Source organism: Dasypus novemcinctus, chromosome 7 (assembly GCF_030445035.2).
Source record: "Dasypus novemcinctus isolate mDasNov1 chromosome 7, mDasNov1.1.hap2, whole genome shotgun sequence".
NCBI classification, from domain to species: domain Eukaryota; kingdom Metazoa; phylum Chordata; class Mammalia; order Cingulata; family Dasypodidae; genus Dasypus; species Dasypus novemcinctus.
In genome coordinates, this window is record NC_080679.1 from 25558158 (window position 1) to 25580790 (window position 22633).

General features: G+C 46.7%; 2 protein-coding genes across 4 annotated transcripts in view; one reads left to right on the forward strand and one right to left on the reverse strand.

Moving 5' to 3' along the window:
• ZNF142 (zinc finger protein 142) overlaps positions 1–2024 on the forward strand; it is a 21782-nt gene extending 19758 nt beyond the window's left edge. For both annotated transcript variants that reach the window (XM_004469571.5, XM_004469569.5), the window contains exons 8-9: positions 15–120; positions 1108–2024. In XM_004469571.5, the coding sequence (XP_004469628.1) occupies positions 15–120; positions 1108–1577 (576 nt within the window). In that variant the 3' untranslated portion in view covers positions 1578–2024. The remainder of the gene's footprint in view (positions 1–14; positions 121–1107) is intronic.
• On the reverse strand, positions 1773–22280 carry PLCD4 (phospholipase C delta 4). 2 transcript variants are annotated; one of them, XM_058300119.2, is made up of 16 exons: positions 22123–22280; positions 17604–17662; positions 17319–17477; positions 15676–15904; positions 14757–14892; positions 13942–14173; positions 11393–11594; positions 10317–10461; positions 9513–9665; positions 7456–7632; positions 5786–5942; positions 5354–5470; positions 4543–4715; positions 3945–4080; positions 3421–3570; positions 1773–3346 (listed from the first exon to the last, which is right to left on the reverse strand). In XM_058300119.2, the coding sequence occupies exons 2-16, from the start codon at positions 17626–17628 to the stop codon at positions 3240–3242; spliced, it is 2298 nt and encodes a 765-aa protein (XP_058156102.1). In that variant the 5' UTR covers positions 17629–17662; positions 22123–22280; the 3' UTR covers positions 1773–3239. The 2 variants fall into 2 exon arrangements, with proteins under 2 accessions (XP_058156102.1, XP_071072225.1); XM_071216124.1 differs by having other exon boundaries at positions 17319–17497.
• Between the last annotated feature and the right edge of the window lie 353 nt (positions 22281–22633).

A 22633-nucleotide genomic window follows, 5' to 3' on the forward strand; every position in this document is an offset into this window, starting at 1 on the left:
CTTCCCTTTTCTAGTACCATATGCGGATCCACAAGGAGGAACGGAAGTATCTGTGCCCTGAGTGTGGCTATAAGTGCAAGTGGGTCAATCAGCTCAAGTATCACATGACCAAGCACACAGGTGAGTCTGTGGTTTTGACAGGCCCAAGGGCTTCTCCCACCCCCTGGCACACCTAACCTCCTTGAGGTGGTATGTGTCTTTACTGAGATTCATTGCCAACATCAGTTTTTACATTGGGGGTAAGGAATGACCTGAAGGATTATGCACCAGAATGGCTGGCCCCATCCCAATGAAAATCTATCGAATCATGAAAGGGGTGAACCTGAGAGCCTGGCATGCGTACTTTGGAAAAGCTTTCCAGGTACTGATTCTAGTTTATCTGCCCCAGCTGAGAACTCCCCAACTCATATACATGAGTGACCGAGGGCAGGTCTATTTGGTTCCTACACAGACACAGTGGAACTATCGTGAGTAAGGAAAATGAAGGGTCCCCTGTCTAAATCATCCTTTTCTTCTGCTTCCAGAATCCATGAACTAATTGTATTTTCATAATGATGGTATGCCTGTCATCATTGCATATTATACCCTATATTTGGAAATACTCACCAGATGGATTTCAAGGCTCTCTGCTTCTATGAATGCCACTTCTCTTGCCTCTAACAGCTTCTGTCTTAAGTATTTTCTTTCACTTCTTGAGTTGAACAAGGAGTTATTTTTAAATGGATTCCCACATCCCATGAGTGCCCCGCAACCAAAAAGAGGTTGGAATTTCCCATTTGGAAACCTTACCATATTTGAATATTCATTACTATCAGGTGGCTATTTAAGGGTCCAGTTAGCCCTCAACCTCTATTGAGCACTAACTGGATATAAGGTACTGTGTTGAGAGAAGGACGTAGAAGTGTCAGAGAGGACTGGAACGAAGTGTCAGAGAGGACTGGAACATTCCAAAGATAAGGTCACTAGTCAGCTTGCTGCTTGTGTTCTTTATAGCCCAGGATCACAGTGATCCTTATGGTTTGCTGACCCTTTTCCACCCCATTCAGTGGTGATCTGAGGAGACCCTACCTTTAATCCACATTCCCCTGTCTTTGCCTTGTCCTGTAGGGCTGAAGCCATACCAGTGTCCGGAGTGTGAGTACTGCACCAACCGGGCCGATGCACTGCGAGTGCACCGGGAGACACGGCACCGGGAAGCACGGGCCTTTATGTGCGAGCAGTGTGGCAAGGCCTTCAAGACACGCTTCCTCCTGCGTACCCACCTCCGCAAGCACAGTGAGGCCAAACCTTACGTGTGCAACGTGTGCCACCGAGCTTTCCGCTGGGCTGCTGGCCTGCGCCACCATGCCCTCACTCACACCGACCGCCATCCCTTCTTCTGCCGCCTCTGCAGCTACAAGGCCAAGCAGAAATTCCAGGTGGTTAAGCACGTGCGCAGGCATCACCCTGACCAGGCCGACCCAAACCAGGGCGTAGGCAAAGACCCCACCACCCCCACCGTACACCTGCATGATGTGCAGCTGGAGAACCCCAGCCCTCCCGCTCCTGCTGCTTCCCCCACCGGACCTGAGGGCTGAGAGCCTACCCCACCTTCCAGACAAGAAGAGGGTGTCATGTGAGATGTACAGACTGGAACCAGAGTTAGCCTGAGGAGCTCAGGGCCTAAGGAAGGTCTGTATTTGGGGTGTCAGGGAGACTGGAACCTTCCTGGGACTCTGGCCACAGTACTTTGATGTTGATGGCTATATAAAAGAGAGACACGGACCACAACATTGATTTCTTGTTGAGGCACAAGTGTATTTTTAACCTGTGAGTACAGTTTCTTTACCATCACCCCACCAGAGTCTCTGGCTATAAGATCTTGGTTTTACCCACTCCATTCTTCTCTTTCCTTCTTACTATGTCAAGCCCTGTTTTCTCTGGGTGGCCTCAAAACAATTATATCTACTGCATGTGCTTTGTGTCCAGTGCTCTATAAAGCATGTTAAACAGAGAATGATTATTAGCTTTTACACTTAGCAAAATCCCTGTCTTAACATTTCTTGACTGTCATTGCTATTAGACCTGTCCCCTCTAAGACCTCCCTCTCCTTTGTGTCCTTTCATCTTATTCAGTGTCTGATTCTGAGACAGGCCCAGGTCTGCTGCTCTCTGTCTTCAAGCCTGTCCTGGCCCTGGTCCTGCCTTCCTACTTCTGAGTCCCTCAGTCCTTATTGAGGGAAGGTTACCACCAATAAGCTTCCTCCAGGAAACAGCTTTAATTTAGCATCAATTCTCAGACTGGCTCAGCAGCTCCAGTGAGGCATTAAAGCACAGGATAGTGTAAAAGGCAAATGATCGGAGCAGTGAATCTCCAATCGAGAACTCACAATGACTGTGTAGTTGATCATCTAAACTGAGACACTGGGGAAATTGAAAAGGGTACTTTTATTAGTAATTATTCTGGGACAACTGGCATAAAGCATGACTATTCTAGGCAAACTCTTGAGAGCTGGGTCCACATAACCTTTTGTCTTATCCTTTTGCACTGCCCTTTAGAAGCTGTACTTCTGAGCCCTTCCTATGTGGCACATGTAGTGAGGCTAGGGATGTCTCTGGTAACTTGCTTTTCTATCTTTTCCCTGCCCTGTCTACCGAAATGTCCCCCAACCTTTGTACCTCCCCTTTCCCAATAATGGTAGACCATAACCAAGAAAGATTGGAGAGAGAAGCTCTGTTTATACAGTTGGGGCTAGGGAGGAGCAGTCCAGCAAGGACTTTGAGGACTATGTACCGTATTCTTGAATGTCGTGGTAAAATCCTAAGGAACCTTGAGCTTTGATTCATCCTTCCCTTGGCTTTGGGCGTTGAGGAAGTTAGGGGGAAAGGAGAGCCTTTTTGGGTTTCTCTGCCCCAGGCCCTTTCCTGGGTTTCTAGTTACAATCCATGTTTGAGCCAGAGTTGATGAGAGAGATTATACCTAGATCTGGGTATGAGATTGAGGCTATGGCAAAAGAAAGGAGGGAATTCTTGTGTAGAGTACAGAAAGGGAAAGAGGCCAAAAACTTGTGAAAACAAGGGAAGGGAAGAGAGTCAGGCCCTAGATTTCCTTGTTCAGAAGAGGGAGGTAATTTTGAGACTAGAAATGCACAATCCATAGCCTGATTTTCACCACTTCCATTGGCCCTATCTGGTGCATTCTTCCAGGTTTTTCTCCCTGTCGAAAGCCAGTGTACCCTCCCTCCCCATGAAGTGCCCTCCTCAGGCTTCGGCCCCCTCCAGCCCTTCCCGGATGCAGATGTGCACAAAGATGGAAGCTGGGTGGAGGCTGGTGCCATCCTTGGAGAGCAGGTGTATGTGACGGTAACCTAGAAAGGGGAAGACAACATCAGAAAGGCAGCCAGAGCTGGGGTCCTGGCCAGGGGTCAGAGGACTGGCTCACCTTGTTGCACGCAGGTCCAAGGCAAGGTGTACTGACCAATAAAGTCATTTCGGGATTTCCAGTCATAATCCTTTACCACAAAACGCAGCAGGACAAGTTCAGGTACCAAGACCTGGAAGCTTAGTGTCTGCCCCCAGTATGGATTAAAACCTGAGGTTGGTCAGCAGGAGGGAGAGAAGGAACAGATATTACCAACTCTCTTCTTTAGGCCTGGCACGAGGCTGGGTTGCTTTCCCTGTGTTCTCTCATTTAATCTTCATAGCAATACTAACATTTTACAGATGAGGAAACTGAGGCTCAGAGTGGCTAAGCAATTTGCCCAGGTCACCAGAGTTTGTAAGTGAGGGACTAGGATTCAAAGATGCCAAAGTTCTTATTTACTGCTCCACACTGCCTCCCATGGGGTGGGGTGGGGTAGGGTAGGGTGGGGACTGTTGACAGGGACTATACTTAATGGATGGCAAGATGGAAGGCAAACAATGGTCATGCTCCATCTCCTGCCCCAGCACCACCCAGTCTCTCACCGTTGTTCTCCACATAGTTGGTCTCCTGCCGGGCTGTGTCAGGGCGGATGCCAAAGATCTCCACTTTCACCAGTGGATCCACAATGGACCCCTCTTTGTTGTTGTCCACTTTGGGAAGTTGCTGACCACTGATCACCTGCAACCAGGGCTCTGGAGCCTCACTAGTTCCTGCTCAGCCCAGCCCCCACCCCAGCTCTCACACCCTGAGGATGGGGTTAGGAGGAAGGGGGACACAAGGCTTTGTGCTATTGCTTTTGGGGTTGCAAGGCTAATCCTTCATGAGTAATATATTTTCTTCTAGGGTTCTATCTGCAATTTAGAATACATCCAAGTAGAAATTTAGCAAGGTTTGAAAGTACTACCTACATTTTCCATGTGAGGAGACTAAGGCACAGAGAAGTTAAGTAACTTACCCAACCTTATGCCGCTAGTAAGTGATTTTGAACCTAGGTGGTCTGACTCTAAAGTCCACATTCTTAACAGTCGCGATATCCTGTCTCTCACAAGGAACTTCTCGCCCATTATGCTCTGGCAAGGCCTAGCCACCACCACCCCCACTCCTATCCCAGTTTCTTCCCAAATATTTCTTCCACCATACCTGGATTAAAAGGGTCTGGGCCTTGAAAGGACCAATTGGCCTCTCGGGGTGGAAGGAACTCTGGGCATCACGCAGGAAGTCTGGCTTCAGTACGTAGCCACAGCTGCCATTTTGGCGGAAGAGCCCATCACAGATGTCCATCTCAAGCCCTGCAGTCTGCACATTCATAGCCACTGAGGGCCCCAGGAGAAAAGAAGGGAAGGATTCACCTTGGGATCCTCTTAGCTCCCTTGCAGGGAGTTAAGACCACGGGGAAGCGGACGTGGCTCAACTGATAGAGCATCCACCTACCACATGGGAGGTTTGGGGTTCAAACCCAGGGCCACCTGACCATGTGGTGAACTGACCCATGCATAGCGCTGCCGCATGCAAGGAATGCTGTGCCACACAGGGGTGTCACCTGCATAGGGGAGCCCCACGCACAAGGAGTGCACCCCAAATTGATCCGCCGTGCACAGAAAAAAGCTCAGCCTGCCCAGGAGTGGTGCCGTACACAGGGAGAGCTGATGCAGCAAGATGAGGCAACAAAAAAGAGACACAGGTTCCTGGCCACCAAGAATGCAAGCGGACACAGAAGAACACACAGTGAATGGACACAGAGAGCAGATAACGGTGTGGAGGGGGGTGGGTGGAGAAATAAATAATAAAATAAATCTTAAAAAAAAGAAAAGAACACAGGTATGGGGTGGAAGAGTGCCTGCTGGGAAGATCTCCATAATAGCAGCTTTCTCAGCCTAGCATCCTGCCAGGCAACTTAATTTCCACCTGATATTCCTCCAGTCCCTCCACCCCATCCCTGCTGCCTCCTCACCCATCTGGCAGCCTGCATTCCAGAAATCCTGGGGGTTGTAGTTAGAGGAGTCTGTCCTCAGGCCACTCGGATACACACGGCTTAGCTGCCAGGTGTTGTGTTGCACAAACTCATTGCCTGTTTTAAAATTTAAAAAAAAAAAAAAAAAAAGCATAGGGAGGGAGGCAGAAGTAGGGAAGACTCTGGTTCCAAGGATGCCACCCACCCACTTCTCAGCATCTCCCGAGACTAGCCTCTGAGCCTTAAGGCACCTCCTACTGTTCTGTCCAGATCATCTCTGCCAGGAGAGTCTTAGGCCCACTGGTCATGACCCCTTTCCCCTGCCTGCTCTGGGGAGTTTCATAGCTTCCTGTCCTCTTTTTCTGGGACTCACTTGCCTGCCAGTCAGGGCTTGACCCAACCCATCCCAATCCCTCTCTTTTTGGTCCTAACCAGTGTCCTTGATGAGACTTTTTGCCTTGGATTCAGAGAAGGACGATATTTCATAAAAGCGGTAGTGCTCCCTCGAATGAGTAAAGGTGCGGAACGGGACATTTTTCAAGTAGACAACCAGGGCAGAGAGGGATGGACACAAGGTGGCCTTGGTTTTCTGGAGAAGCAGAAAGTAGAAAAGAAGGTGGGATTGAGCCTTTAGCAATCCAGGAGGGACGAAGGCAATAGATTAGATCCAAATTCTCTACCCACCCTAAGCGTCTGTCCACTGCCTCCCCTTGGCATTCTCCCACCTACCTCAACTGACTGAGCAAGAGAAGGGACCCAGGCATGGAAATAAAAACCTGGGACATAATCTGACAACAACGAGTAGGGAAGAAAAAAGAAAAAAAAGGGCACATCACAACCTGGGAGTGGATATGGGAAAAAGCAATCTGCAGATGCCGATGGGATCAGTTTCAGTCTCTGAAACTGGAGAGTTTGCTCTGTTAGCTCCTGAGTAAAAGGTTTTTAATTGTTATTTGTAAACAGAGGAGTCATCCTCCTTTTCTTCTTTTAAAACAAATTCAGGGAGCATATGTGGTTCAAGTGGTTGAGCACCCACCTCCCACATGGGAGGTCCCAAGTTCCATTCCCAGTGCCTCCTGGAAATAAACAAAAACAAATGAAAAACCAACTCAGGGAAGCTGATGTGGCTCAATGGTTGAGCACCAGCTTCCCACATACGAGATTCTAGGTTCAGTTCCTGGTCCCTGGTAACTTAAAAAAAAAAAAATTGCAATCATCTTTGGTATATGAATTGTTATTCAAATGGTCATGGAAGTCATATCCTATAAGGATATGAGGGTCCCAAAGTAATATCTTTGGCCTTGTCTCTTGGACTCCCATTTCCATCCCTCGGCAGAATAAGCTAGAAGTCAGTTACTCAAACCAAGCAAGTGCCCAAGAGAAAAAATGTAGATTTCAAATCAGGATCTTGGAGGTCCCACCAATGGGCTCCCTTCCCCACGGGGAGGTGGCCCACTCTGCATAGCCTTCCCTGAGCCTTCACCTTCCCCACTTCACAGCTTCTGTTCCCCTCTTGCTCCTCTGGCTATTTCTGGACCCTCTCGACCTTGCCGTTTCCAAGAAGCTTTCTCTAAGCCCACTTCAGTTGAGGTCAAAGCAGTCACTCCAGTAACCCCTGCTCACCCAGGCAATATAAACCTATCTACCCACACATACACATCAGTAGTTTTCAAACTGGCCTTTAAGGAGACTCAGAAGTTGGGCAAAGATGTCTCAGAAGCCACCTGGGGGACCCAGGAGAGGGCCAATTGAGTGCTTTAACTAGGATGGCTCTGCATTTATCTAGTTTGTATACTGAGCTGTATAAATTTCATTGGGGGGGGGGAGGCTCTCATGGCCCAAAAAAGTTGGAAAACCACTGCAATATATATATATATTATATGTGTATATATATATATTATAGTATATATATATTATAGTAATATGTAATATAGAGTAATTCCATGTACACACTCTTACGCCTCTTTCATTGAGGGGAAAGGAGCATTTTGCTCCCTGGCCCTCCAGCCTGCCTGGGTCTAGTTTCTTTCCACATGCAGACCCTCAGCTTGTGGTGCAAACTGACCAAATGCCAGAGGAGACAAAGACCATTCCTAGCACACCTTCTCCTTCTTTTTGTCCATACTCCGAGGGCTCAACTGGGGTTCAGGCTCAGGCTCAGGCTCAGGCTCAGAATCAGACTCTGGTTCCTCCTCTTCCTCCTCCTCCTCCTCTTCCTTCAGATCCTCCTCAAGTGTCCTTGACTTCTTCCCCTTCACCAGGATCTTCCTCAGAAGTTCCTAGGGGATAAAAATAAAAGGGCCTATTTTCCTGTCTGCTCTGGGTTCCTCCTGGGGATCTTGTAGGTCCCACTGCTTTCTCAGGGCCACCTCAAAGGCAGAGGAAGGCAGCGAGATGTCAGAAGATCCCCCTGGAAGAATGTGACTGCTTGATGCATATGGTAAGTATTCCTCTGTTGTTAAGCAAACTGGAACAACTCTCCATATGGAAAAAATTTAATTTAGAGTTCTACCTCACATTTGACATGCAAGAATCTCCTTGTAGATTAAAGATTTACATGTAAATATAAATATAAAATTACTAGAAGGAAACAGAATCTTTTTGAATAATTTTATAGTGGGAAAGTCTTCAGAAAAATTAATACGAAAACCCAGAAGACATAAAAGAGAAAAACTTCTCTAAGTGGGAAAATGTCATAAAGACTAAAGGAGGAAGTGGATTTGGCTCAACTGATAGGGCATCTGCCTACCATATGGGAGGCCCAGTGTTCAATCCCAGGGCTTCCTGACCCACGTGGTGAGCTGACCCAGGCACAGTGCTGATGTGCGCAAGGAGTGCCCTGCCACACGATGTCCCCACGTAGGGGAGCCCCTAGCACAAGGAGTGTGCCCCCTTACGGAGAGCCGCCTCCCGTGAAAAAAGCACAGTCTGCCCAGGAGTGGCGCCACACACACAGAGAGCTGACACAGCAAGATGACACAACAAAGGAGGACACAGATTCCCAGTGCTACTGACAGGAATGCGAGCAGACACAGAACACCGCAGGGGGCCGGGGCAAGGAGGGAAGGAGAGAGAAATTTTTAAAAAAGACTAAAGGAAGGGGAGCAGATGTGGCACAGTGGTTGAGCACCTGTTTCCCACATACAAGGTGCTGGGTTCAGTTCCCAGCCCCAGTACCTCAAAAAAAAAAAAAAAAAAAAAAAAGACTAAAGGAAAAATGACTGAAAAATGATTTTCCAAAGCAATATCTTTAACATAAAAATTATAAACCTTAACAAAATGGCTAAGTAATATTAACAAAGAATTCAAAAGAAGAACACGGGCTTTTTTTTTTTTTATATTCTGCCATTATGAATTGCTTCACTTCAGGAATTATTTGTGGTCACTCCCTCATATTGCTGGTTGGAGTGTAATTTATAATTTCATGTTTTCTAGAGGGTAACTTGGCAATAGCAACTAAAATTGTCATCATCCTGCAAACTCTTAAATCCAGTAATTTTGTTTCTAGGCATCTATCTCAAAGAAATAATAAAATAAAGGGCAAAGTCTGCACATACAATGAAATATTATAACAATCTAAATGTCTACCAAGTGAGGAGGCACTGTTTAAATAAATTATGGTACATAATATACCATGGAACACTGAAAAGCTATTAAACAGGAAAAAATACTATACATGAAAAAAGAATCCATGATATATATTATATGTATGATACAGGAAAAGGATAAAGCACATGATCCAGTTCATGTTTTTACAAACTGAATATATAGATATATGTATATACAAGCATTTTAAAATACTGCTGTTAGCTGTTATTATGGAAGACATTGGGATTATGGAGGGGAGGGGAGATTTCCCTTTCTTTATATTGTTCAAATAGTTTACAACAACTGTGAACTATCAGGAAAAATTAATATATTTCCTTTAAAAAGTAAATATAAAGCCAATCATTGATTTCAACTTTAGAGAGCTATAAACAGATTTCCACATTCAATTCGTTGTTTGTTATTATTATTATTAAAGTTGTTTCCAAGGATAGTAAAGGGTAAGCTGATCCACCTGAGGACAGGAAGAAGGGAGTAAGAGGGGCATGGAGGCAGGAGGTGGGGGTGTGTGGAAACCACAGTAGAGCCTGGGCTGGGGGACCAGGGTCTCTACCTCAGGCGAGGGTAGCTGAGTGGGCAGCAGCCCATCCAAGGTGGTGTTCAGCAGCTGATTGCCCAGGATCTCGGTCAGATGATGTGCCATGGTCTCCTGCTGCTCCCAGCTGCAGTGGTTCTCCAGGGACAAGATGACTGGGTAGTCTGACGTCTGGTGGTGAGGGAAGGGGTTGCTGGATCCAGAGTTCGAACAAGCCTGCAACCTCCTACTTCTTCAAACACCTGCTTCCCAGGCCCCGCTAGTTACTCTGCTTTCTCAGCTGCTCCAACCCCATTACAGGGCTTATGGAGGTTTTGCTGGGTCTGGGGACCATCCCTGGGGACACTATCCTCATCTAAATGTCATTCTTGGGACCCTAAACCTCATACGTGGACCAGGTCTGATTCAGGTTTCTCCAGAGCCATTGAGTTTTCAGGCTCAGGCAGAGTGGGAAGGCCACTCTTGATTACGCGTTCATGTCACGCTCTTCGGCTGTCATCTCCAGACTCCTGTTCTCCCCCACCCCCTGCCCCCAGCCCTACCCAACACTTTCTCTGTCTGTTTCCTTATCCACTCTCTCCCAGGTCCTTGATGTTAGAAGTAATAGTTACTACTAGCAATTGCCTCTACGACTAATAATTATTAGTTACACATCCAATGCTTATTCATAATAATCCCTTAATATTTGCCCAATGCTTTACAATTAAAATCACTTTTATACACGTAACTCCCCTGAGCCCCTCCATGCTCTCTGAGCCCAGAGCCAGCCACTCTTCCCTCAGACCCTCTTGCCTCACCAGCGTTCCTGCCCTGGGCCCCTACCTGAAAGGCGTACTGAGCTACTGTGGCCACGACATCTTTGAACAGGATGCGGGAGGTCAAGGTGTGTCCGTGATAAACAATGGGTTCCCCGCTAGGTCCATCCCATACATCCACCTCCACGCAGCGGCACCCCCTCTTCAAGGCCCTGCAAGAACCCAACCCCCCAGGTACAGGAGGGGTTAAGTTCTGATCTTGCACCTAGGGACTCTCTCCCCACTCTGGGGGACAGAGCTCATCAGCACTTACCCCTCAAGACCCCTTCAAGTTACATCCCCATAGAGCCTTCTCTGTCCACTGGGCTACTGCTACAGCTCACACTGACCTTCACCCCAATCACAATCCTACCTTAGCAACCCATCATGCATTGTGTCATGATACCTTCTGGTGTTCTATTTGTGATTATATACCCCTGAGTTATTAAAATTCCTGGCGAATTTCAGTTTTATTTTCTCAACTAGATTAAAATCTTCTTGGGGAAGAAAGTGACTCATCTTTGCAGCCCTTTGAAGCTACTACTTCAGTTGCTGGCTCTACAAGTATATCTTGACTACTCAATCTAATTATGATTATTCACAAGAAAAGCAGCTACTATTTATTGAGTGTTGAAACATGGATTATCTCATAACAACCCAGACAGAATAGGCACTGTTATCATCCCTAGTTCATAGATGAGGAAATGAGGACTAGAGAGGTGAAATATATAGCCCCAGAGTACTAAGTGAGGGTGCAGGAATTTGAACTGAGATAGTCTGACTGCAGACCCATGTTTTTAACTCCTATGCTCTACTGCCTTCTATTATCCTTAATAAACAAATCTGTCAGGCCCTTTGAGTTCCAAGAGAGTTTCGTAGCTTGTGAAAGTCAGAGAATCTATGTTCACCCCTAGGGTTTCATTTCCACTTCTCCCTCCAGTCTCCAACATCTCTTCCAAATCGCTCAGATATCCAGGGACCCTCATCTCCTAGCCCCCGACAACACCTTCTCAATCCCTGTTATCCACTGACTCTCCCCCTACCCACTCAGTTTCCCACAGATGGTCCTCCTCATGAGCTGGACCCCTCCTCCCCTCCCAGCACCGTATATATCCCTCGACGCTGCTCTGGCCACAAAGCTGATCCCCCACAAGGTAGGTGTTGTGAGAAGAGTTGATGTAGTAGTGGTTCAGGGGTTGGGTCATGTCCTGGTAGATGGGGCAGCAGGCTGGGTTGAAGATGTTTCCATCCTTTGAGCAGAGGTAGCTGAGGAAGCCGTCCATGCTCAGCACGTGCCGGCGTTTGCCTAGGGTGTGGAGTGGGGGAACACTTGAGTGAGAAGCTCTGAGTGGAAACATCCCAGCACACCTATAGCCCTTCTTCGACGCCACCCCCACTTCTGCATCTCTCTATGTCCTGCCTTTCACTCTCAGTCTCCAGATACCCATGGTATCTGTCATTTCAATCATTCCCACCCTCAGAGACTTTTAAAGCTACAAGGGGAAATCATTAAGTCATTTTACTTCACTGCCATCCAATAGAACTTTCTACAATGGTGGCAATGTTCTACTCTGCACTGTCCAAGATGTCTCTAGCCACATATGGCTACTGAGCACTTGAAACATGGCTTGCATGACAAAGGAACCAAATTTTGTACTTTGTTTTAATTATTTTAAATAGACACATGGAGCTCACAGCTACAATACTGGACAGCACAGTATCTAGTCCAAAGGGTTAATCTTATAGATGGAGAAACGGAGATCCAGAAAGAATCAAAATAAAAAACCTCTTATGACACAGCCAAGGTATCTGTGTTTTATCCTCTGGGCTGTGTAGTGGTGACCAACTATGAACTGGGAGTCTTCTTATTATCAGTGCTCCCACACGGTGTTTTGAGAGGCATTTGCCCAACGTCCCCTTGGGCTACATCTTCTTTGAGGGCAAAACTATCTCCCTCCTCCAGTAACCCTCACATACCCCAGCAAGGGCTTGATCTAATGACAACGATGACTAACAGTTCTTGAGCACTTGCTCTATGCCAAGCACCCTACATGCAGCATCTCACTCAATGCTTTCACTCACATAATGAGGTAGGTAACTTGCCCCAGGCCACATAACTAGTAGGTGGAGGAGATGGGATTGGAACCCAGCAGCCAGGTGGCAGGGCCTTGCCCTATACCACTGGGCTGTGCAGTCTCACTGAGGGTAATCTTGCTGCAGCAAAACTAATGGATGGTGGAACAACTTGATTTTCATGCCCAACTTTCTTGCGCCAGGTTTGACAAGGCCTGGAGAGAACAGAGAATGGTAGGAAGTTGGGCAGGAAGTTTTATTCTTGTTAATAACTCAAATTGCTAGGGGATGTCCACAATTGCCAGATACTTTTCATGTGCATCATTTTATTGGATCACCAATTAGTTTACAAATGAGGAAATTGAGTCTCATATAGGCTAAGTGACTTGCCCAAGGTTACTCAGAGTACAAGGCTACGCAGAGTAAGCAGCAGAGGACAGACTTGAGTCCAGGTCTTCTAGCTCAATATTACCCTCTGCCACCAGCCATCTGCTCCTTCATGAAAGAACAGATTGTTGAGTACAAGGGAAGGGAACACCTAGGAGATTGGAAGAAGAATAAATGTAACTGATGTATACTGGATCTTACACCAAGAACAGAATATCATATTTCTTAACTCTGGACATTCCTCTTCTATTTAATTTTCTTGAAATGTTTGCTTTACAGCCCCCATTCTCCTCTGAGTGGAATCAACAATGGAAACCCACAGCTTTCTGTTTGACTTTAAGCCCCATGAGGGCGGTGCCCTCGTCTAACCTAGTCAGTACTGTTTCTTGGGTGCTAGTATAAGCCCTGGTACATTATAGGTACTAAGAAGCATTAGTAGGGAAGCGGACTTGGCCCAATGGATAGGGCATCTGTCTACCACATGGGAGGTCTGCAGTTCAAACCCTCGACCTCCTTGACCCATGTGGAGCTGGCCCATGTGCAGTGCTGATGCACACAAGGAGTGCCTACCATGCAGGGATGTCCCCCGCATAGGGGAGCCCCACGCGCAAGGAGTGCACCCCGTAAGGAGAGCCGCCCAGCGCGAAAGAAAGTGCAGCCTGCCCAGGAATGGCGCCACCCACACGAAGAGTTGATGCAGCAAGATGACGCAACAAAAAGAAACACAGATTTTCGTGCTGCTGACAACAACAGAAGTGGACAAAGAACACGCAGCAAATGGACACAGAGAGCAGACAACTGGGGGGTGGGGGGGGGGAGGGGAGAGAAATAAATAAAAAATCTTAAAAAAAAAAAAAAGCATTAGTAGAATTAGTGAATGAATGAATGAGTGACTGGGCGTGGGAGCTGAGACCCAGGACACCTAAATGGAGCCATGAATGTGGTGGAGGAAAGGGAATCTCTGGAATTGTCTTCTTCCCGAGAGATCTAGCATCACAGAGGAGATGCCTGTCCTCTCTGGGAAGGGAATGATGGCTCTCCGTCCTCAGGAGTGGCTGAGTGAGATGACCAGGCAGGACTGGGGAGTGGGGATGAACTCAGCCTGCTGCTCTGGGTCAGGCAGAAGGCTGTTTGTCTCTAGACCTTTCTAATTTTTCCCATACCTAGAGCCTTTCCATCCCCGTCCCTCTTACCACTCTCTGAAGGCTCATAGCGGTCGATGAGTTCCAGAGCAAGATCAGAAGCTCGGTCTCCCTCTTTCTGTTCCTCTTGGAGGAAATCCACAAATTCCAGCAGGGTCAGCTTCTGCCCATCAGCCGAAAAGTTTTCGAACAGTTCCTGCACCTCAGCTCGTTTAGTCAATGCCTTATAAAACTCTACAAATTCTTCTCCCTCCAGAGCCCCAGACTGGGACTTGTCTGCTGCCTACAAGAGAGGGTTTAGGGGACAGTGGCCTAACCCACTACCTGGAAATTTTGTGGCCTTGATTTGCTTAAGAGCAATTTACTGCTGGACTGACTGATCTAAACGTTCTTTCACAAAACTCCCACAGGACTCCCGATAGTGGTCATAGAAGAACAGACTTCAGCAAGTAAAAAGCAACATTTCAGTCATACCATTTTCTACTAGAGTAAATTTCCAACTAGATAGAGTTGAATATCCCAAATGCAAAGATCTCACTTGCTGTTTACTAACATTTCAGGTGGGGTTTTCCATTGCACTAGGCACCTGTGATTCTGGCCATGCACAGAGAGGTTCTTGAGGTCTGACATAATAACAAATTGCTATTTACCTTTCATAAGTGAATATTGTGACTTGTCTTTCCAAGAAGACTGAAGGGCAAGAACCAAGCCCTATGCTTCCCTCAGTTTCCCATTGAGACTGGCACGGTGCTGGGTGCATAATAGGGATTCAACAAGTAAGTGTTGCCGATTAGTGTCAAAGTACACAAGGCCAAGTAAGCCTGTGACCTGGCTGGCTCCTGCAAATCCTTCCATGGCAGGCTCACCTGAAAAAGCTGGAAGGCATGCTCTTGGTTCATTTCCACATTCATCAAACGCAGTAACCGCTGGACTTCTTGGAAATTCATCCGACCATCCTGGTTTTTGTCTCCACGTTGGAACCAGTCACTCAGCCATCCAGGTCTGAGTCAAGGAAAAAGCACTCTGTGTGGGTGTGTATGTGTGTGTATGCAGATGAATTGTGGTCATGTTTATCCATCAACATCTCTCCCCTATCTTTGCCCCTGTGTCAATTCAGTCTGCACACAGTTTGCAGGTTCCAGGATAATCTCCCCAGAGTACCAATCTTTTTTGTCACCACATGGTTCAGGAAACTTTAGGGACGTCCCTACTGCCTGCTGACAGAAGTCCAAATTCTTAACATAAAAGTTGCTATCTGCCCCCCCCTCCCCATGATGTGGCCCCATTCCAGCCTTCTCAGCACAGCTCTGACTCTCCTGTGCTCTGCTCAGACTCAGCAACATCCTGCTCTCTTGATGCCCTACTCTCCCTCCTGCTCTTCATTTTCCTGTCTTTGGGCGTTTGCTCATGCTGCTCCCTCTGGGTTGAGTGCCCTTCTCTCTTTCAGGTCTTCGTGTTCAAATTCTACTCATTTTCAAGGCCCAGTTCAAATGCTGCTTCTTCCCTAAAGCATTCTCAGGGCGCTCTAAACTGGAATGAAATCTTTCTCCTTCCTTTGAGCACCTACAAATAATCTAAGTACCCTACCAGTCATATGGCTATGCCCTTGCCATCCCTCAGGATCCTCAGCTTCACATCAGCCTGAGCTCCCCTTGCCAACCCATCTAGTCTAGTCCCTTGGGCCTCCCCAGCCTTGTATCCCCTCCCACCTGCCCCTAGCCTTGCAGCATCGGGCTCCCACCTCCACCCCTGCCAGCCTCCACCATGACTCCATCCTGCCGATACTGGTCCAGTCGCTCTTGTTGGTCCATGCTGGTGACAGCGTCCACCAGCAGCTGGAGCCCCCGCATCCAGATCTGGGCCTCCTCGGCACTGTTGGCCACCAGGTCCAGGTTGGAGCGGCGACCGTGGAAGACAACAGTGAAGCCCTGCTCCAGGGGAAATTCCTCTGCCAGGCTGCGCAGCATTTCAGACTCATGGCCCTCACGTACCATCTCCACATCAGAGATTGAGACTGCCAGAGAAAAAGCAAGTGGGGTCATTGAGGAAGGGTGTCCACCAGACTGGAGGGGCTAAGGGTAGGACCAGCACCCCCTTCTTCTCCATGTAGCTATAGGGGGGAGGAACCCCAGCCTCTGCAGGGAGATGCAGACCCCTGGGATTCAGGAGTCGTTGTTGTTTTCCCAGGCAGCATGGCAAAGGGCCTGTGCTGGGAGTGGCAAGACCTGGCTTCCAACCACCAGCTAGCAGTGTGACACAGACCAAAACAACTTAACCCCTCAGTGTCCTCATCTTAAGTCAGCAATGGTCCCCTTTCATGTCCAGTTCCCATGGTGATTGCAGGAAGATTGGAGGGGCTGACAAGGGGAGACACACTTGAAGAAGTTATACCAAAGCATTATATGCTCAAGTACAGTTCTTTCTCCCATTCCTCTGTCCAGAATGTCTAGGAGAGAACCAAAGAAAATCTTCCACCCCCTGACCTCAACTTGGAGTTGTGTAGATTGTGAACCTCAATTTTGTCTCTAAAGCAGATATTTTTAGATGTGTCCTATGATCAAATCTCTAAAGCTTGCCAATAGTATGCACATTGTTATGATGCATTTCTGATATTAAAGAAATTAATCATAATGGCTACCATGTATTAAGTATATTCAGGTTTCAGACCCCTTGCTAGGTGCTTTATATATGAACTCATTAAGTCCTGTAACCAGGCAGTACTGTTTAAACCCCATTTTACAGATGAGGAAACTGAATTTTAGAAATGTTAAGTAACTTATCCAAAGTCACCCAGCTAGAAAGTGGCACAACCTAGGCAATTTGATGCCTGAGATCATGCCTTATAATAACAATAATAACCAAATATAGCCTATGATTTATTAAGTCTTACCAAGAGCCAGGGCTCTTCTAAATTCATTTAATCCTCATAGCAGCCTTAAGAGGCAAGTACTTTTATAACCTCCATCTTACAGGCTCAGACACAGAGACACAAGTAGGGGCAGTACAAAGGCACACTCTTTTTTTTTTTGGTATATATATACTTCTATATATAATTCACAAATTTAAACTTTAAAATTAAGGAAGTGCTACCTTTGAGAAGGAGGGAAAGGAAGCGATTCCTTTAGCCAGGAGAAGAGCTACTGAAAGGTAGCAAGTTTTCTAGGGCATTGGTCATATTTTATTTCTTATCTTTGATGGTGATTCAGTTTTTAATAACAAGTTAATCTATAAACTTTAATTGGACCTGTATTAGTCAGGATTCTTTTGGGAAACAGAATTAACAGGAGATATCTGTAAATAGTATGCGATTTATAAGAGTCTCTCATGAAAAGGCACGCTCTTGTAAGGACCCTGGCCCCTTGCCTGCACTCAGGCTGCTGGGCTATGCGCACCCCCCACACCCACCCCCCGTGAGCCACGTCACTCACAGCTGGGCTTGGCTCTCCAACCAGCCTGCCGTGAATGCCAGACTGTCATGCCGTCGTCCTGAAGTCGGAAGTATCTCAGCTTCTTCCAGCTTTTGGACCTCACCTTGCGCATCAGTGCGCCTTCCTGCATCAGCTGCAGGTCCTGATCATCGGGCAGCCCTGGCCAGGAGGAGCAGGGCCTGAGGAGCCAGCAGGGAGGGCGAGGGCACAGAAGTTGCTCTGGAACTCCTCCCTTCCCTGGGCTGATTTCCCCAAGCCCTCTTTCCGAACCCTAGAGCTACTCACGGAGTCCTTGCAGGAGGTACGCCATCACCCACTGCTCCACCAGCCAGCACCAGAGTCACCTAAATGAGCAAGAAGGAGCAAAGGGGGAAGCAGATGTGGCTCAGGTGACTGAGCTCTGGCCTACCACATGGAGGTCCATGGTTCGGTTCCCAGTACTTCCTAAAGAACCCAGTGAGCTGGTGTGACTAGCAGGTGCCACAAGCTGACACAATAAGATGATGCAACAAGAGACACAAGAAGAAAAACATGAAAGACACAACAAAGCAGGGAGCAGAGGTGGCTCAAGTGATTAGGTGCCTCCTTCCTATATTGGAGGTCCCGGGTTCAGTTCCTGCTAACTCCTAAAGACACAGCACACAGGAAAGTGCAAACAATGAGGGGGTGGAGAGAAATAAATAAAATCTTAAAAAAAAAAAAAAGAAGCAAAAGGTCTTGGACAAATCTTAGAATAACAGTTCAACAGAGGAAGAGAAAGAAACCTGAGTTTCTTTTCGAAGTGCCCACTATGTGTCAGATACTTCACCTACATAGTCTGTAGGTAATTTTACCTCTGATTTGAGTTTGAGACTTAAGAGAGCCTAAGAAACCTGCCTCAGATCACATCGGGGTTTGTTTTCCATGACTTCTCCAGAGATGGTAAAGGAGGACTTTCTGCCAAACACCCTCTCCCTACTCAAAACCCCACAGTCCATTGGATAACCTCCCAGGACGCCTTGCTCCTTCTCATTCCCTATAATTATTAAGAGCTCCTATCTTCTGGAGGCTCCTTTGCAGAACCTAGAAGCTGTCCACATCCTAGGTGGAATCGTCCCAAGGGTCTTATTCTGGAAACCCCCTCTGTGTTCCCGTATAAACAGTCCAGTTTCTGAATATTTGTCTCTTCCACAACATTTAGTGCTATACTTGGTTAAATGAGTCATCTTTTTTGCCCTTTACATTGTAAAGCATATTTTATATTCTTCTTCTTCCTTGCTGTTATTCTCATAGTTTGTTGTTGTTGTTGTTTTAATGGTACCAGGCCTGGGGAATGAGCTCAGGACCTCCTATGTGAGAAGCCAGTCCTCAACCACTGAGCCACATCAGCTCCCTGAGTTGATTTTTTTTCATTTGTTTGCTTGTTTTTTTGTTTTTAGGAAGCACTGGGGGCTGAACCCAGGACCTCCCATGTGGGAAGCAGGTGCTTAACTGCTTGAGCCACTTCCATTCTATATTCTTACAGTTTTAATGGACCAAATAAGTTTAAAAAGTCTCAGCACTGCTTTTTCAAGTTTTCTCTGCCCACTGAAAAAGGATACCTCCTTTATGATATAGACTGTCCAATTTAGGACCTGGTTAAGTCATCTTATAGTGGCTAACAAGTCCTTGAACAGAACGAGAAGATTTGATATGTGGCCACTTTGATTCTGGGTCTATCCCAATAGAAATACTCTCAACTCTTGACCAAATCATGTTGAAACTGACAAAGTTCATGAAACATTATGCTCTATGGTTTTGTAAAAGGAAAGACCTTCACTCTAATGGAAATATGTTGTTTTAAAATTAATACTTTTAAATTTTTGACAGTGGTGTACGTCTAAAAAACTAAAAGAATCTACAGAGTGATCATTCAATTAATGTTCTATTAAAACATAGGCAGCCAGACTCCCTGTAGTCTAAAAATGTAATAAACAAAAACAAAAATCAGATGTCCAAAAAGCAAAGTGACTTGCCTGAAATCATACAGCATGTTAGTGCTCTCTCTCTTCAGTAAGAGCCTATAAAGTCACCTAGGGGTGACTAAACCTTTAGGAAGAATGTGGAGGTTCCTGATCACAGGACCTAGAGGAGGCTTTCTAAAGGGGTAGCAATGTGCAGGTACCCAGAGTAAGAGGGGAAGGCTGGAAAGCAGCCTGGGCCTAAGTGGGAAAGAGCTCAAGGCAGTAATCAGGTCAGGGACAGCCTTGTGACAGTTCCAGGATGAAACTATTTTGCCGGCTGAATCTGAACATGTGAGACCAGAAAACACTTTTGGATGAAAGGATGAAAGAAGGGATTCCAAGTGCTTCCTGGGAGATGGAAAATCACATCTACTTTTCTGGGTAAGAATACACAATTTGGAATCTCAGGCTAACAAGAGCTAAGACATGAATACTGAGGTAGAGTGTGAATAATTAGGTCCTCCAGCTATAGGCAGGATTGATCTGGAGCTGAAATCTAACTCCCCTTGCCAACATTCTGCCTCATCTTCTCTCTGGATCTCAGCTCCCATCTCTGGGGTGGGGTATGCCTGGGGCCTGGGAAGAAGACAGAATCCCTCTCCCTTATTCCTGAGTCCTGAATCCTCACAATGATGTTCTGAAACATGGGCAATGGGCAGTCTGAGAACAGAGCCTGAATGTCTGGACACCTTTATTTTGGAGCCTACCTCCTTTCAAACCAGCCTTAGAAAATGATTTTGCTCTTCCTCTGTTGAAGCCTTTCAACTCCAGGGTTTGACCTCGCTCTTCCAATCCTGCTCCCATTGCTGAATCACTCTTTTTAAACCTGTATTCAGGTGAGATGTGGCCATAAGCAAACCAGTTTCAACTCAGGGAGCTACAGAATGTCAGAACTGGACTTCATTTTATGGAGAAGGGAAGTGAGGTCTAGGAAGATTAGCTGAGCTTCCTGAGTCACCTACTGAATTCATTGGCAGAACTGGGACTAGAACCAAGGTTTCTGTACCACCAGCTCAGAGAGCTTATCAAGATCCCTGCCCTTAGAAGGGGACTTCTAAAAAAAAAAAGAAGAAAGAAAGGGGCTTCTCTAGAAAGTGGGTTGAAGCAGAGCTAGGAATCAGTGAGAGACAATGAGTGATTCTATTCCCCCTATAGCCCACTTAATAGCCGTTATTTCCTTTCTTCCCATTTTCTTTCCATTCCTCAGACCATACCTCGTGCCGCTAAGTTCCTTTTCCCCCAGCATACCCTCCTCTTTCTCCTAATCCTCTCTCTGCTGCTCTATTTACTCATTTATCAGGCTCTTTTTGCTCTCCTTTTCTCATGATTCTCTCTTCCTTATCCTTTCTCCCTCTCACCTCTTCCTGTCACTTCCCTCCTTTTTCTTCACTAATACCCAATAATTGTGATTCTCATCCCTTTTAGGATTTTGAGACCCTGGACCAGGAGGAAGGACATTTGGACTTGAACATTAGTAGCATACCCCTCTGCTCAAACTCAATTTCTCAATCCTAGGAGACGGGCTAAACAAACTGCCCACACAATGCTAGTTGGAACATAAGTGTTCTATATCTTGATGTCTCCTCTGATGTCTGAAGGTAGGTTGGGAAGGATGGTCAAAGCTGATGCAGGTACAGCTGATGCAGTGAGAAGAGAAGGGAAGAAGAGGTTTGGGGGCCATAGCATCAGGAAGGAACAAAGGATGAAAGAAGATTGAGAGTAAGCAAGATTGGGGTCTTAACTATTAACTCCTAGGCTCATATGTGGAGATCCTTGAGGATACAGATAATAGTATCTATACTGCACATGGGCAAACAGAGACACAGAAGATGGGAAGTGATACAGGGCTGCAGAGCAAGATTTGGTCCTCAACTTCCAGGTAGCTTTATGTCACCCTGGAGATGGACTTTGGCCTATCACCAGTGGTGCCAATGGCATTACAGAGCGATTCAGGGTATCTCAGTTCTCTCTGAAGGACAGGACGGAAGAGAATCATTTTGTCTACTCCCTAGCTTCTGAGCAGGATTATGCTTGACCTGATTCACATAAAGAGGACAGAATGGCTTTGGCAGGAGGTTATAGCCTTTAGAATATTAAAGCTTGTAAGCTCTTTTCTAGCACATCTAATCCAGAGGTTCCTGGCTAAACCAACATGCCCTGGTGATTATTTTACTATAGATATTCCTGAGCCCCACCCAAAATCTACTGGATCATAATTTTCAAGGATGGAACTTAGAATATGCGTTTTTAACAAGTATCCCTGGTACACAGACAAGTTTGGGAAACATCAGAAAGGTGTGATCCAAAGTCACATAACTAGTTAATGGCAGAGTCAGTACTAGAAGCAAGTGCTTTGCCTGGCATAGCACTCTGACACCAAGAAACTGCTCTAGCCCCCTGAGCAGGCTGAAAATGAGGTCCAGAACTAAAACCCTGGCTCCATTCAAGGAAGTCATGATGAGGGGTTTCTGTCTTGACCAGCCCTCAATGGGTAACGCTCAACAATCTGTTAATAAACCTATGTTAAAGTTCAGCTACTCCAATCCTTTCTCTTCCTTTACTGAAGAGTGGCTAGGGCCAGCACTCCTGGCCCTGGAAACCTAAGAGGCCTCTGAAGGACTGGAGGCCTCCAACGGGTGACTGACAGCCAGGAGGAAAACTATGAGTCAAAAAGGATAAATTCAAGAGAACAGGAGCCGTGCAGGTAAGGAGAGACCAAGTTACAATTTAATCAGGGTGGATAAGCATCTGCAGGGTGGAATTGGGAGCTCAGGCAGGGCAAAGCTTGGAGCAGAGGCTGACCAGAGACCCCAGGCCCTTACCGTGGGCAGGACAGCAGTTCTGTGTATCTGAGTTTTGCCTTTTGAGCGCTCTGATCCTCTTTACTGCAGAATGAAGACGCCTCGCCTGGCTCCTTTTCTGCTTTGCTCCTCTTGCACGCACCGGCTTCCTCCCCTCTCTCCGACTGCAGATTTTGCTGCTGTGGTTGGTAGAGTTATAGCCAGAGGAAAGGAGTTGAGTGGGAAGACAGACATATGAGCTTGCTCCTTGGTCCAGCCCATCCAACTCTTAAAAGCACAGGACAGAGGTCAGTGCGAGAGAGTAGTAGAGGTGGGGTTAGGGAGAAAAGGGTTAAGGGGAGGGATTGCCAAGGAGGAGGAGCCAGGCTGCCCTTCATCTCCTTGCCAGCCAGCACTGACTCCAATCCCACAGTAGCTTTCAAAGTGAAATATAAGGAGTGTCTGAGTTGCTTTGCTCTGCTAAGCACGCCCCTTTTTATTCTCTGCATGAAAAGTGGTTGTCTTTGCCCTTATTTCATCTGGCTGCCTTCCA